The sequence below is a fragment of the Anser brachyrhynchus genome (genome assembly GCF_964034855.1).
Source record: "Anser brachyrhynchus genome assembly, chromosome: 2".
NCBI classification, from domain to species: Eukaryota; Metazoa; Chordata; class Aves; order Anseriformes; family Anatidae; genus Anser; species Anser brachyrhynchus.
Genome location: NC_137695.1, coordinates 80,152,624 through 80,168,290, shown reverse-complemented (window position 1 = coordinate 80,168,290; position 15,667 = coordinate 80,152,624). Strand labels below are relative to the sequence as shown.

Below are 15,667 nucleotides of genomic sequence, written 5' to 3'. Positions count from 1 at the left end.
GGAACACCAAGGCTGGTTCATCTGGAAGGCACTCGCTCCTCGTCATCTTTTTAGGTTTACTGCTTCCACCTGCAGACAGGCTCCGTTTCTCAGGCTGCTGAGAAGAGAGGCATGGAAGTTGTCTTGCTCTGTTCCCCACGGGGTCATATGCCATTGCAGAATCAGAGTGTCTTCCTGTAGAGCATTAAATGACCGACATCTGCCATGTGTGGTTCATTCTCCCTCTCATCCTCTTCCCAAGGGAGAACGAGGTATGCAGTGTAGTGTTTTGTTTTGGCAGGGCTTTGTTTTTGTTGTTTTAAATCTACATGCTGCCATATGTTAGGAAAAAAAAAAAAAAAGCAGCACCTTTCTTTTGAAGGAGAAGGTGGTAGGTTCTGCGATGGTCATTGCTTTCTGAGGCAGTTAGTGCCAGGGTCTCGGGGTGGCTTCCCAAAAGGTGCAGCTTCACCCTGGCTGCTAGAACTTCACATATTGTCACAGGGAGCAAGAAATGGTAACACAATGGAATCACATCTCTTCATGTGCAAAATTGCTTCAAACCCAGCTTTGAGCATGTCTATGTACCACAACATTTTATGCCTGTTGCTTTGGCATGTTATGTGCTGGGACGAATAGTAAAGCCTACTCTATTGACATTTTTTTCCTGATTAATATCATATATTTACAGGTTATTTCCCAACAGTCACCAGAGAAGAACAGAAAAGACAATATCAATGTAAGTTTTGAACCATGTAAGTGGACAAATGTGCTGATAGAGGTGCAAAGACCTTCAGGAAACATTTGAAGTATATTGCATGCCTCCAGTAAAGACCAGGAAAGAAGTGCGGAAAGGACAGCAACTACAGTGCTATTTTACTGCCTTGTGTCTTTGAATTCCTGCAGGTTCCACAAAACAGTACTTCTGCAGTTGAATACTATGGACAAGCTCAGGCTAAAACATGCATAACAGCAAGCCCGCTTTATGATCATAACCAAGTAAGACAAGGAAACAGAAGGCTATGAAAAGAAGATGGGTATATGGCAGAACAGCAGCGTAAAGATCTAACTTATATCAGCAACAGAAAAAATTGCACTAATGGGTTACATAGATGAGTGTTCAGTGAACAAAAAGGACAGGGCAGGATCTCCAGCCCTAGATTAAGAGACAGTCACTTTTGCTCTCCTAAAGCTAAGGAATTTGGGGAATTTCCTGGTCCTTACCCCACTGGAGGGGAACATCTCACTGGCAAGGGCTGATTCCCAAGCCCTCAAATCTTTGCTCAGTCACAAAGAACACTCTTCTGGGGACTGTCCATTCTCTTTTATGTTTGTAATTTATACTTTTCCCAGATTTCACTTTTATAGGATGCTAATACTGAAGGGATTTAATATTGAAGACATTCTTCTGCACCATAAAGAGAACCCACAGGTTCAGATGCCCAGGATTTTTTCAGTCTTGTGTGCACCCGCACACACACACAGCGATGACTGCAACCTCAGTCACACTGTGAAGTCTAGATTAGCTAAGGACCATTTGAAGAGAAATGTAGCAGTATGTATTATTTTTTCCTTTTATAAGAGATTTAAGATATTTACTATGACCATACAATTTTAATGTCAGATTGAAAAACAAAATTTCTGTCTCACAAGAAGTTACAGTATTTGGCATTTCTCCCGAGTCAGGCTAAAATGCCAAAATAATACAATTTCTCTACCTATAAACATTTAAAGAATCAGTTTCAGGAGACAAAAATGCTAACTTCTATGTTATGAAATAAGTCATTGTGAAGTTTCTGAAATAAAATGTTTAGTGCTGGGGGCAGAAAGGTTGTGGTGGCATTGCTCCTTGATGCCACCTAAATGGCCACAACTGTGAGCTGATACTCTTGGTCTGCTTGTTTCTACCTAACCCATGGATCCTTCTTCCTAGTCAGACTTAGAGCCCTACCAGACACAACAGTCTTATTGTGCTGCTGTTCTCAAGATGCTTCACACCTGTGCAAAACACAAAATCTGTCAGCCACATTTTCCTTTGTGGAACAATTTACCAAAGGGTCCATTTTCCCTAAAAATATTTCAATATTTAATGAAGTCCCTTTTCCAAAAGGAAAATACTTAATTTGACATGTTTATGATCAAACCTAGTTGTTTTATTACAGCTTGCCTTTTGAATCCTTTGAGTGGGACTATCAAGGCAGAATAACTGGTAAGGACACTACTATAAAGCTAGTGTCTCAGTGTGATGTCTAGCTAAAGAACAACTTTGAAAACCTTTTCAGATTAATCTTTCTTCAGAACAGCAAGTTTTTAAAGTACTGTTTATAAGCAACCTTTTGCATCATTCTTTTTATAATAGCGTTGGTTTAAAAATTATTTTACACTTGGGCATCAAGAAGCACACTGGGAATAAAAGCCTTCCTATAAGCCTCCTAATAAGGCACAGACCTCATCAGGAGTCTGTACAAGGTCTGCTATGACGGATAGAACCCCTGAGCCAAAGGGGTCATCACAGTACCACAACAATATCAGTAAACTAGTTAAAATAAAATAATAATAATAAGTAAAAAAACCAAAAACAAACAAACAAAAAAAACCAGATCATCAATCAAGCAGAAATCAGTTGCTTGTTGTGAACTAAATTCAGATCCTCTTTGAGTGAAACTTGATTCTAATTTAACCATTATAACACCACTGAAAACAGTAAACTTGCACTGGTCTATTAAAGCATAATAACATAGAGACACGCCACACTGTTAAGATCTTTTACATCTTTCTTTGAAATATCTGACATGGGTCATTTTTCCAGACAAGACGCCAGAGCTATTAGACCACCAGTCTGTCCTGAGACAGTAAATCCCAGATCTTTAAGATAGATAGGGTGTAACTGAAACTAGAATTTGGCCTGTGGGGCTAGATCTGTCCCCACTTAAATCACATTGCTTTCAATGCTCTACTGGTGTAAATGGTATTTTTATGTATGTGTCCAGAAGAGAATTCAACTGCAATATTTCTTTCTACTGCTGAAATATTAGCATTAAAAAAGCAGTATTTTACAAAAGTCATATAAACATAGTGCCTATAATACAATCAATTTTGTTGGAATTGTTTTATACAAACCTTCATCTTTGAAATGATATGCCTTCCTTTGTGGAATATCTTAAAACCTAAAAACGTTATTTGAAGTAAGACGTGACAGTACATTAACCAGTAAAAAATCAAAGTACTCCTTTTTTTCCTCAAGTCCAGAAGAATTAATTGTGTTGCCACTAAAAAGTACAGGCACCCAACTTTTGAATAGGAACTGACCTAGTATTTCTGAAAACCCTGCATGCAATTAGCTTCGTGTAAGAGCCATCTTTCAAGCCGTCTTTTTTCTGCCTCTGAACTCTGAAAGCTGCTCATCAGATACAGGAAAATTAGGATATTAATAGAGAACCATTTATCAAGCTTGATAGGTTTGTTAGAGGCACACTTGCCCAGTTAACCAACATTGTCAAAGTTTCTTTTAAAGCAGAATGTTCTTCCCAGTCATCTTAAAGATATTGTGAAGGTCTTCCTGATGTGTTTATCCCTACATGACGCCTTCCCCATCAGCATTTCTCCAGCGGTGGGCTGGAAGCTGCCCTGCCCCAGGAAATGGTGCTTGGCTGGCGGAAGATGTCTTTGGCTATGGTGCGATGCCGTGGCCTTGTCCCTACCATATATGACAAGATGTCCAAAGAGACGCCTGTTGCAAGAGGGGTTACACCGCACCCCTTAGAGCCTTGTGCACAGGGCATTTTTTGTGGGTCCCCAAAGCAAAGAGTGCTGCCATCCCCCTGACTCTAGGGTTTGTAACCCATGACTCAGAAACTCTGGCCTAGGTTGGCAGGAGGAAGATGTTCAGCAACATCTGTATTTTCTAGATAAATTCTCCTTCAAGTAAATAAAGCAATATTTATTTCTTTATTTATTTATTTTGCAGCAGAAACATATCAACTGCAACATTTCCCAAGGAAAGATTTCTCACATCAGGGCTATTTCTTGTGTCCTTCTTAGAGACACAAATCAAAAATCTTTACCTATTCATTCCTAAATGTGAAGGCTCTGACAACTTTTTTGTCTGTACATTTTCTAAGGGCTTTGGTTTCTTTCTAAAACATGGTGATTATGAAATCTAAGCTTTGGCAGAACCAAACTGTGATCTCCCAGCTCTGATATTTGGCTTGCAAGCACTTCAATACAATGCTATTTCCTATGTGTTTGCACAGCACAGGGGTCTGCATCACACACAGCACCTGTAGGCGCCTCTAAAGCACATATTAGAGCTACTAATAAAAGTTTTACCTTTGCCTGGTGCTTCAGTCTCAGAAACCTAAAACCCATGTATTTCCTCAAGCTCCCAGATCCACTGTGTAGACAAAAGCAACCAAAATCCCTGTTGTTTTCAGGAGATTCAGAGCCAAACTCAAACACTGCATTTACCTAGATATATAATGTCATCAGAGAGTGAACTGGCTTTGCTAATAGGGTGTCCAGCAGTGGAAGAAGATATGCAAAGGCTTGAGCCTTCTCGCACCTCCTCCCTCCCAGCCTCCTTTTCCCCCCAGCCTCAAATGCCTCTGCTTGAGGTTCTCATTTATTGGCACCAGTATTGTACAAGTTTCAGATGGGGCAGCACCATTCCTTCCTTTCATTTTCTTTAAAAATTTAATATGTCACGTCTGTGATTCTTCTAGCTCCAGCGGTTTGTGAGACGGGAATATTGAGGTTATCTCATGGACGTTGACAATACCCCACACGTGGCTGGGGACAAGAGCATAAAACACTGGGTATGGTTGGTGTCTGCCTCTTTCCCCTCTCCCTCTTTTTTTTTTACATCCTGTAAACATTACTGGAAGAGATTGTACTGCAAAGTCATAAATAAAGTATACTTGTCAGAAGCTACAGTCTTAAAATATTCTAACGGTTTGTTTGTGCTCTTTCCATAAATTGTTTATTGGTCAATATGGCTAGAACTTTCAAATGTATCCTCCTTTGCAGTTTACTGATATTATCTCTGTTCTAAATACTTTCATCTAGTATAGAGCCTTCAAGAAAAACAGTTTCTACCTTTTTTCATTGATGACAGAGAGATTTTTCCAATGCTGAACATTCAGATTATTCAGCATTACATTACTCTGTGCTTCTTATCCTTACAGAGATTGCTAGCAGACCGTTAAAGGAGAACTGTATGATTATTTCTGAAGTTACCATCAGCAGTGGGGTTATGCAGCAGGGGGATGCTTTTCAAGTGGTCTCTATCTATGCAGTAAAGCAAATCAGAAAAGAAAGATCTCTGTATAAAATATTGCTCTAATTTGTATTCTACTTCACTACGTCATGTAAATGTTCTTCAAGTAACAGTTTGACATTGTGAAATGGTACCCTGATGAGTAAATTATCATAGAAAGAAGTTCATCAAAGCAATGATTTCAGACATGTGTCTGAGTAGCCTGTGAGCATGTAGAACCGAAGCTATCTCTTCAGCCAGAGATGACACCAATCACTGACATATGAGAAAACAGACTTTCTTCTAACTCTCCTGGAGCTCTGCAATGCAGGGGGTCTCCCTTGAAAACAATCATCCTGCACAGGATGATATTTTAAACTGGAAATTAATCAGTTCAGTCCCTTCTTTATAGTGTCTAAAAAGACAGACCTAAGAAAAGTTTAAATGCAGATAATGGCTGATAGATTGGATATTTACAGCTAGTAAGTCAAATATGTTATGACATTTGATAATTGTTTCTTCAATAAATAACTTGGTGAGTTCCGGGGGAGAGGAAGAAGGTAATTTATCTCAGAATAAAAACAGCTTTGGTCCACCAATTCTCTGAGGACAATTTGGTAGGTAGCAGTAGCTACTTGTGGAATTTTGATACTCAGTGATTATTAAAAGTAATAGGAATATAGAGTCCAGATCTGAAAGTAGCTTCAAAAAGCTTAGCCACGCACTCCTGAGGCAATCATGTTTTGCCCACTGCACACATATTAACACTGAAGCACTCATATCTTAGAAAAGAATAAGAACAAGAGGATAAAATATTTCAAATTGTTATCTAAGACCATTTTACTGATGCTTTATTAAATTAGCACGTGAAGAATAAAACAAGTAGCACACTCTGCAAGTTATTTTGATATAATTACTGAGGTTTCAATTAAATAAGGACCTCATAACCAAAGAGATAAAATTAGCAACAGATTTTAAACAAAATTAGTTTTTCAAGGTTGGGAATTTCTATTAAAAAATAAGTGCCTAGCTGTCACACATCATTATATATATTTATTCTACATAATGCATAATGCAACGGAGCTCAACTCCAGTGAACAGTGGGTCCTTTGGAGAACCCAAAGGTGAGAAAAGAATGTGATGAAGATAGGGACTAGTTAATAATGAACAGTTAATAGTCTTGCAAGGTATCACTACTGCTAACCATGGTTCATTCACTGCCTTACTAATAGTCAAGTGTTTAACAGGCATCATAACATAAATGAGTTTCAATGTGAGCTCCTCCTACTGCCCCAGAACAGCATGACAGCAAGTGAGAAGGTACTTGAAGAGTAGCATGGGGCAAACAGGCAAGAAAACAGATAGGTAGAAACTAAAAACCGAGCTGCTGGTTTTATAGTTTTTTTGGTTGGTTTGTTTGTTTTGGTGGGGGGGTCATTATCTCCTCTACAAGTTTGAGCCTAACATCTCATTCCTTAGTCCTTGCATTCATGTTGAGATGTACCATGTACGTGAGCCATAACAATTAGCCCACCTCAACCACAGCATACTTGATAGAGCACGGTTCCACCGTGCCCTTAGCAGTGCCTCTGAACTCAGCCTAATTAGGATTAACTTTTCCGAAGTCTAGACTACCAAGAAAAGCTTAGCCTCACCTCAGTCCAGAATGCCTATATAGTGGCTCCAGCTCTAAGGTATATAACCCTAGCATCTAAGACACTCCAGTGACAAATACCTTTCTCTTGGCTTATTGATGAGCAATTACCCGAAACTCCACATGCAAAATTAGGAACCGATTTTCTTATAAAACACTTCCAATATCCAGTACTCACCCTAGAGACTTCTTGTGGGATCTAGGATCTGTTCCTCCAATCTCTCCTTTTACCACACACTGCTCTGCTTTCTGCCATGCTTGTTCACAAGCCTGCAAAAGTTATTTGTGTTTCTTTTGTATTGGTCGCTCTCCAAGCCTCAGCCAAATTCTATTTCCGCCACTGATCCAATCTGTCCTTTTTTGTCTCTGTTATTTTATTAAGACATTTGTCATTTCTTTTGCTCTACCTCTCTATTCAAATCCTCCATTTTCTTGCTCTCCTGCAGCTTCATCCTCTGTTCAGTCTCTGCAAGGTTTTGTTGCTATTATCATTTTCTCTCAACATGCTCTCTGTCCTCTTAAAGCCTGCTTTGACAGATCCTCTCTTGTCATCTGCATGAAAGCTGATTTCAGCTCTTCCTTAAAGCACCGTGCCTATGCGCCTCCTCCACTACAAGTGCTTAGTGTGGAGCTTCTCCTACCAGGGCTATTTGTCTGCTCCTCATGGCCCTTCCTCCCAAGGAGGGCTGAAGGGATGTAAGGTGTGCAGGGCTGTGGGCCAGGGGCACTAGTCTGATAATGTCAGTAGTTCACTGATGTCTTTCCAGTGGTCTAGGAGCTCTTCCTGTTGCCACTATCAAGAATGCATTCTAGTTACTTGACAAGAACCCACTTGGGTGTCCATGGGGTGCCCAGAAGAGAGGATGTTTGGGAGCAAGCTTGCCATTACAATAAATTTACCGGCCAGTGTTCATTCCCCCTTGCCTTAGCAAGACATGTTCATGAGGAGTAGGCACCTCTAATTGCTTGCGTGGTGCTTGCCCATCTCTGCAACACTTTCTGAAGGAAACACGTAAGTAAAGCAAATCCACATGGGAAGCACAAACCAAAGAGGCAAGTGTAGTGGGTCCTGTCAAGAGACACAGTAGTGGTAGATGCATGCTGCCTTCCTTGGACACTAAAAGAAACTGAGTGGCCAACTAAAATAGACATGCACCACTGATCCATGCTCCCCCCAAACCCTCCTTTCTGAGGAGGCATTTTTCTACCCTAAGTAGCTTCACACGTCCTTTATCAGCCACCCTGATTTCTCTCTTATTCCTTTACTCTGTTCCTTAAAAACATATTTTTCTTGAGAAGCAAGGCCTTAAGTCAAGCAATAAGTAATATATACTTGAACGGTTGGTTAATATCCTCTAGATTATATTTGGATTGGGGGACGCTTGGGACAAAACTTTAAATTTTCTGCAAGGAAGCACTTTTAAACCATTTAGGAGCTCTCTTTTCTGTAAGTTTGTCTCCTAATTCTCACCACTCAGGTGGAACTTCACCTGTTAAATCACCTCTCTCCTTTTCAAATGTATCTTGCAATTACAGAATAGGCTAATTTCAGCAATGGGCTAAGCACACGGAAGACACTCCATATATAATAACCTAGTGAGGTACCTATATTCTTCTTAACAGGTTTGCCAAGTAGTGATCTACTACCGCTATTTTAACTTGCTTTACATCATGACTGCAATTCTAAATTAAACTCACACAAGCAAGGAGATTTATAGTTAAGTCTTTCACTCAATCTTTAACTTGCTTCTCTGTAACAAAGTTGCATATTGCGAGGGATCTTAGGCATGTGTCACAATACCTAGGTATGAAGAAAGGTTAATTGTATACACTAATTCTTTACCTTCGATTTGTTTCTGTAGTAGACTTAACGGAATCATGTAGAACAATTCAGCCCCACTGTGCTGTCAATCTGAAAGCTGTCAGGACCTCTTGGGCTATGTTGTTGGGTGCTGCATACTTCAGCAGGACAAACCCTAGACAGTTTGCTGAGTGCCTGCTGAGCTTGCTCCCATCAGGTATCTATCTACAGAGAAGTTCAGAAGCATGAAGGGCTTCTGTCCTTCTGAGAAAAGTGAAATAATTTGAAGGAAGGCCCTTCTCAGAAACAAGTCCGCATGTGGTTCCCAGTGGCCCCACAGCAGCCCAAACGAGCCCTGTTCCTTCCCTCCTTGGTGAGGACGTGGACATGAACTAATGGCACAGACCTAACCAAGAGCACTTCAGTGCTGTCACCATTAGAAAAAGGAGGAGTCCCTAATCCAAATGGTAAAAAAAAAGAGAAATTCAAGAGAGGAATTCAGAAGGCGGTCCTGTAACCTGAAGACTATGGTGTTTTGCTGATTCCAGTCTAAGTTTGGACTGGTTAGGGTCTGGGGTATCACCCCCTGCATACTCAGACTTTTTTGAAGAGCTATTACAAAAACAACAGAGACAAACATTTCAAATATACAGAATGCATTTGACATTGTACCTTCACCTTTAGTATCTGAAATCCCTTTAAAATATTTCTTAGCATGTGAACTATACTTATGCTTTCAAAGTAAAACAAGTAGTTTAAAAGACGGAACCCCCTGTGACTGCATAAAATGCTCCTTACATCCATAAATTCTTTAAATGAGGACCCAAGTTAATTCTTCCACATCAATTATGGTTTCTCAAGTCTGCAAATATTTTTCAAAGCGGGGGGGGGTGGCTTTACCTTTTGGAATATTATCACGACAAGCTTGGTAGTGTCAGAACTGGTGAATTTTAAGTGTTTAATTTTCAGATGAAATGTATGTAACTATGTTAAAAATTCCTGTGAAAAAGTAGGTTTTACACATGTACTGCAGTCAGTCTTCACAGTTCTATCCTTTTTTAATTACCCAAGGCATTCTGATTAAAGAGCTACAAAGCAGTCTATTTAAAATTGGTTTTTACAGTGATTTAATAGGCACAAAAAGCATATGGAATTAGAAAACATTTACTTCTCTTCCCCTTCTTATATTGCCAAATATAGTTAAATCAAACTTGTATTAAAAAAAACAAATATTCCCATGGTGAGGACTTTCATATCAACTTCCAGTTTCAAGCAAGTTGCTACTGCTGAATTAGAAACCTCTGGCAATTTTTTCCTAAAGAAATGTAAATGATGACATCCCGTTAACTAGCAGCGTTACACCACTAAAAGACTACGACATGTCTTGCTTGCCTCAAACTTCCCTTTCCTTCAGTACAATGCCTTAGAGGCAGCAGTGTTTAAATGGTACAAAGTACTCCACTACCACCAGCCTGAATCTTTATTTAGGAGAACAAGCTTCACATTCTTCCCCACTAATGCAGTACATGGGCTTGTTTGGCTCCTCCATAAAACACGCTCACACGCTATTCCTGTCTAAAACAAGGTACAGTACTGACATGACAGATTCATGTTCCCAGCTGTGACATAAGGGTTCTTTCACAATACCACAGTGAAAGCCCTATTAAGACAACATGTGCCGGACAGTGCATCTGATGCAGTTAAATGCTATAAAAGATTTTCCAGGTGTTAATGAGTTCCATGGGTAGAATGAAAATGAGATAGATCCGTGCACTTGGAAACTCTCAAGAAACAGGACTCAGACTCTCACAGAGACAGACAAACAGCGCTTTATAAGTATCACTGGCCAAACTCTGCACCTGACCGCACGAGGTGATGAGCGACCCTGACTATTCACTGAGGGAACTGTTCCTTTTGGACTGCTTGCATGGGAAAAGACAGACTTTCATGTCTTCCTGCAGTTTATTGCATCCTTCTTGCTTTGCTCAATTGGTGAAAAAGCACTAGTTATTTTGCTCTTTTTGTGTCTTTTTTTTCTTCCCCTAAAGAGAAGGAAAACATTATGCCTGCTACTTCATTTCTCATCCTGAGTTGTATGAGAGATCCAGCTTGACCCAGTACAGATAAGAAACTGTAATTGTAATTTAACCCATGTTAAAGTGTCATAACTGACAGTTTGTGCTTTTAAAGGACAGAAATTAACTCTTTTCCATACTTTGAAACAGCAGTGGTTGTAATTTTTCATGGCAATGTTGGGGCTAAAAAGCCTACATATAAAATAATATGCATGGACTGCCCTGAAAATTTCAACCACTGATATTTCAGATTATATTATCTTGAACATAGGTATCTATAATAGCACTGTTTATTTGTATCACCTGTTGACTTGGTAAAAGGTTGTTTCATTTCCTTAGGGTGTGTGACTTTTATGGTTACTGTCCTTTGGGAGCTAAGTTTTGTTTTATCTACAGATGACAGGTACAGTGTGGGAAGGCTGCAATGCAGATTTTTCCATGCTGTTGTGACCACAACCTCATCCTTTATACCAGCATACATTTCTATGTAGAAAAAAAAAAAAAAAAGAAGATAATTTTGTCTCAGCTCTAATTCCAGCCTGATTTTCCTTAAAGAGGAACCTCCCAGTACTAGGGGGACCAATGGAGTCTCCTCTCAGAAATGGATTAAGACCCACCTAGTTTACTTCCCACAATGACAAGTCAGCGCTATTTTATCTTTCATTTCCAATCTAACATCCCAAGTTCCCTTCCCACTCTTCCCCTATTCCAAGAGAGTTTCTCACTTAAATAACTCGGAGAACTAAATTTTCTTAAATGCATAAGACAAGCAGGTGAAGAGAATGAGCAGGCAAATCTAATAGTACCTTGACATAGATCCTTGAAATTAATGTCTTAAGGGTTAAAATTCCTCTGGCTTGCCAGGTGTTCTGTGCAAATGTTGCATTCATACAATGTATTATCTGACCATTTAACCATATGTCAAACAAACTCTGCTATGACAACCAGATGTAGACATTACCATGGAATGAAATTATCTTTTTATTAATTACCCTTTAATTAGTTGATACAGCAGAGAACATGCAGTAATTTAGTCATAATTGGCCTGACTGAGATTCAATACTTACAGGGATGGAATCTGTTTGTGAGACTACTTATTATGAATAACAATTATGTCTGTGACAATGCAATTTTATTATGAAGATGTACTATGCATTTCAAACAACTTTTAGGTATAAGATGGTATCCAGTATTTGACTACAATTCAATAGTAAATGGTTTCCTTGAATAACAGCATATAATCCTCTGCACATTTTGCTAACCATGCTGTAAGAATGCAAGAAAGACCTCTTCCCGAACTTACTGTAGTACCCAAAGTGTGTTTTCAATGCATTTTATTATAGAAATGAGGAGCCATTTGGTAAATTTTATGTTTGGGAACACAGGAAAAAACACTCTGGACTCCTCTCAAAATCTTGTTTCTGGTCTGCAAATTATTCTCAAATTTAACGTGGTATTTGTGTAAGGGAAACACTATGCAGATTTTTAGAAACATTCTCTGTCAGAACATCACTAGCAGAAGCTTGAGCAGGGTCTCTTATGCGATAACTTGATCACTCCACTTTTTGAACTTCTTTAAGAAAAAGAGAACATTCTTAGGCTCTTGGACTGGACAGGTGCAAATAAAGTTGGCAATATCCTCCTCTAGACTGTACTACTAAGCAAAATGCCTGGAAGACTTTCTTTTGACACAGCTTGCCTTTAAATCAGGAATACTCTTCCTAGACAGAATACCAAGTATCACTGTGGTAGGACAAAGTACATTCAACAACTTAACAAAAATGTGAGTAAAGCAGATTTTAACTGTGGCACTTACATACCTAGATGTTATGATTTTTTTTTTTTACCATCACTTTGGATAAAACTCTGGAGACACCATGCTGTCCTTGTTGTCCTACACTCTGTGACCTGAGCAAAGACTGCAGTGTTTTGTGTTAGTTATATCCTGTTGGATTGGCAGAACTCTTTGTGTTTTCTCCACATTTATTCCCACAAAAATCTCCCAAGGTGCAGACCAAAATCTCCAACAAACTTGTCAACAAGATATAGCAAATCGCTGTACTTTTCAAAGTTGAATGAAAACTCCCTTTCTGTTTTTCTGCATGGGCAGTGACAGAAAATTATACTTCACTGAATTTCTCTGTACACCTTGCTCAATTCCAGCCCATTTATTTATTTATTTATACAGCAGATGGGCAGGCTACATGGATGTCTCTGAGTGAAATGAATCTTTCATATAACTTCTCTGAAGTCAGGTAAGTCATATGAAGGATGTCCCCTTTACAGTTAGACTTTAAAACACTCTTTTTGCTCAAATGGCTACAGACTTCTTCTGGAAGTTTTCTTTGTTTTAAACATAGCATTTTTCCACCCTTCCTGATTATTAATCCACTATGATGTTTCCCTACCACACACAAGTATGTATGGAAAAGGATGCTATACAGGAAAGAAAACAAAATTTTTTGCCTATGGTGCCATCTTTCAGTTAATACCAGCAAGTCATATCCCAGTGCTTGTAAGCGCGTCTTGCTTGACAACTTACAACCTCCTCTGGTACAACCACGCACAGGTTGCGTTTTCCTGCTGTGTCACAGGGAGTAGCTAACACAGTGTAACAGGAGATCATTTCATTAGATTACCATGAAAGAGTCACTGCTTCAAGGAACTTGATTTGAACGGGGACACAATTACAGTGTTAAAAACTCAAAACAGTTTACCAATAAAACCTTGTGTGCCTGCTTGAAAAATGTCTTGGAGCAGCACAAAAGCTGGCACCATTAGCTTTCATCCCTGCTGAGTTGGCAATAAAGTGTACAAATAAGTAAAATGCATTAATTGGTATCAGTCAGTCTAGTTAAGATGTTCATTCTCCAGGCATCTTCAGATTTCACTTCCATAAAATGGGATTTCTTTAAGTCCCATAATTTGATTTTGTCCAGCCCAAAATGATGTTGACACACTGGCAGCAAAAGCACAATTACTTTAGAAAGGTGTTCTCTCTCTAAATAGACCGGGACCCACGTGCTCCCAGTCCCAAAAAGAAAAAAGAAAAAAGAAAAAAAAACAAACCTGCGGAAGAGGAAAAAGTGATATATTTTCCTATCATTTTCCATTTGCTATTTTTTGCTCCCTTTCCCCCGTATTTTTCCTACTGTGCACTACTGATTACTGCACTTTAAGATCAGAATGAACAATTAAGTGCCTAATTATTCCAGTCACACCAAGCCACAATGAAATCTTTATTCAGTGTTTACAGCAATCTTTGGCAGAGACTGTCTTGCTGTTTTTAAACCGAGAAGAACTGCTCCCTTTGGCTCCCCTCAGCATCAGCTGCCTGGGTTTCGGCTCTGGATGCCAATAATCAGCCTCCTTTTTCTCTTCCAAAGTGGCTATTTTTTTTTTTAAGGGTGAAAAGACCTATTCTCACCGACTGCCCATATACTCCGCCTGATTTATGTCCCAGCCACTGGGTCTCTTCCTTCCGTATCTTTTACCATTTGTCCCCCTCCGTCCCGCTCCCGGAGACCCCCGGGGGGGCCCCGCTTCTCCCTCGGGAGTGAGGAAAGGGTTAGCACCCCCATCCCCACAGCCGCCCCTTCTCCTGCAGCCCCCCAGGGGTGAGCCGTGCCCCGGAAAGTTGGAGGGAGCCGCTCCGGCCCCTCCGAGCCGGGAGGGATCGTCCCGAGCAAAGTCCTCGTGCGCTTTGCTCCGGCCCCCTCCCCTGGTCCTTGCCCTCCCCGCCGGCTTCATCCTGGCTCTCGGATAGCGGCTGAGGGAAAGAAGGGGATGGGAGGAGGGGAAAAAAAAAAAGGAAAAGAAAAAAAAATGAAAAGAAAAAAAAGTGAAAAAGAGAAAAAAGAAGGGGAAAAAGAAAAGGGGAAAAAAGGGGAGAAAAGGGAAAAAGGGAAAAAGGGGGAAAAGAGAAAATGTAAAAAAAAAAAAGTGGGAAATGGAAGAGAAAAGAGAAGGGGGAAAGAGAAACGGAAAAAAAAAGGAGGGACAAGAAAGGGAAAAAAAGGGGAAAAGAGAAAAGGGGAAAAAAGGAGGAAAATGAAAAAATGAGAAAATGAAAAAACGGGGGGGAAGAAAAGGAAAAAAGGGGGAAGAGAAAAGGAAAAAAGGGGAAAGAGAAAAGAAAAAAAGAAGAAAGAGAAAAAAATAAGAGGAAAAGAGAAAAGGAAAAAGGGGGGGGGGAAGAAAAAGGAAAAGAAAAAAGAAAAGAAAAAAGAAAAAATAGAAAAGGGGAGAAAAGGGAAAATAGAAAAGGAAAAAAAAGTAAAGAGGAAAAAGAAAAGAAAAATTGGAAAAATGTAAAAAGGTGAGAAAAGAGAAAAGGGGAAACAGAGAAAAGGGAAAAAGAGAAAAAGAAAAAGGTTAAAAAAATGAAAATAAGGAAAAAGAAAATGAGAAGAAAAAATGAAGAGCAAAAAAGGGAAAAAAAGACAAGATAAAGGGGGAGGACAAAGAGGGAAGGAAGGGGAAAAGCAGAGCAGAAACTCCCCGAAGGGCAGGACGCGTTACCTTGCTGCGCGCAGGAGCTCCGGCTGCCTTCCCGGCGACGGGGCTGCGCTCCGCTCCCTCCCTCCTCTCCCCCTTCCCTTCCTTCCCTCTCCTCTCCCCTCCTCTCTCCCTCTCCCTCCTCTCTCCTCTCCCTTCCCTCTCCCTCCCCTCCTCTCCTCCGCCGGCTGCGCCCTCTCGCCGCCGCCCCCCGCCGCTCCCACCGCGCAGCGCCGCCCGCCCCCGCCTCCGGCTGCGCGGGGCTTGCGCGGGGCTTGCGCGGGGCTTGCGCGCGATCCCTGCTGCAGCCGCGGGGACCTGCGGGACGCAACCGGTGCTCGCCCCCGGGACCCCCCTCCTGCCCATTTTTCCCCCGCCAGGGGCTGAGTCTTGGGGGGCTCCAAGTG

At 40.5% G+C, this 15,667-nt stretch overlaps 2 protein-coding genes across 4 annotated transcripts in view; both read right to left on the bottom strand.

Annotated features, from left to right (window-relative positions):
* CDH20 (cadherin 20) overlaps nucleotides 1-15,667 on the bottom strand; it is a 341,808-nt gene that overhangs the window by 100,018 nt on the left and 226,123 nt on the right. Inside the window, exons 1-2 of one of the 3 annotated variants that reach the window (XM_080579281.1) lie at nucleotides 15,285-15,359; nucleotides 7,066-7,157 (exon numbers count right to left, since the gene is read on the bottom strand). The exons of 1 other annotated variant lie outside the window; for it this stretch is intronic. The gene's annotated coding sequence lies outside the window, so the exon portion shown is untranslated. Of the gene's footprint in view, nucleotides 1-7,065; nucleotides 7,158-15,284; nucleotides 15,371-15,667 lie in introns of those variants that run through there. One more of the 3 variants, XM_080579280.1, reaches the window with a different exon arrangement.
* Nucleotides 1-15,667, bottom strand: part of LOC308190706 (uncharacterized protein) — a gene marked incomplete at its 5' end in the record, with an annotated part of 341,409 nt that overhangs the window by 325,427 nt on the left and 315 nt on the right. Inside the window, one exon of the mRNA XM_080582360.1 lies at nucleotides 1-15,667. This exon is cut by the window's left edge and continues 11,658 nt beyond it. Coding sequence (XP_080438486.1) covers nucleotides 14,332-15,667 — 1,336 coding nt within the window. The 3' untranslated portion in view covers nucleotides 1-14,331.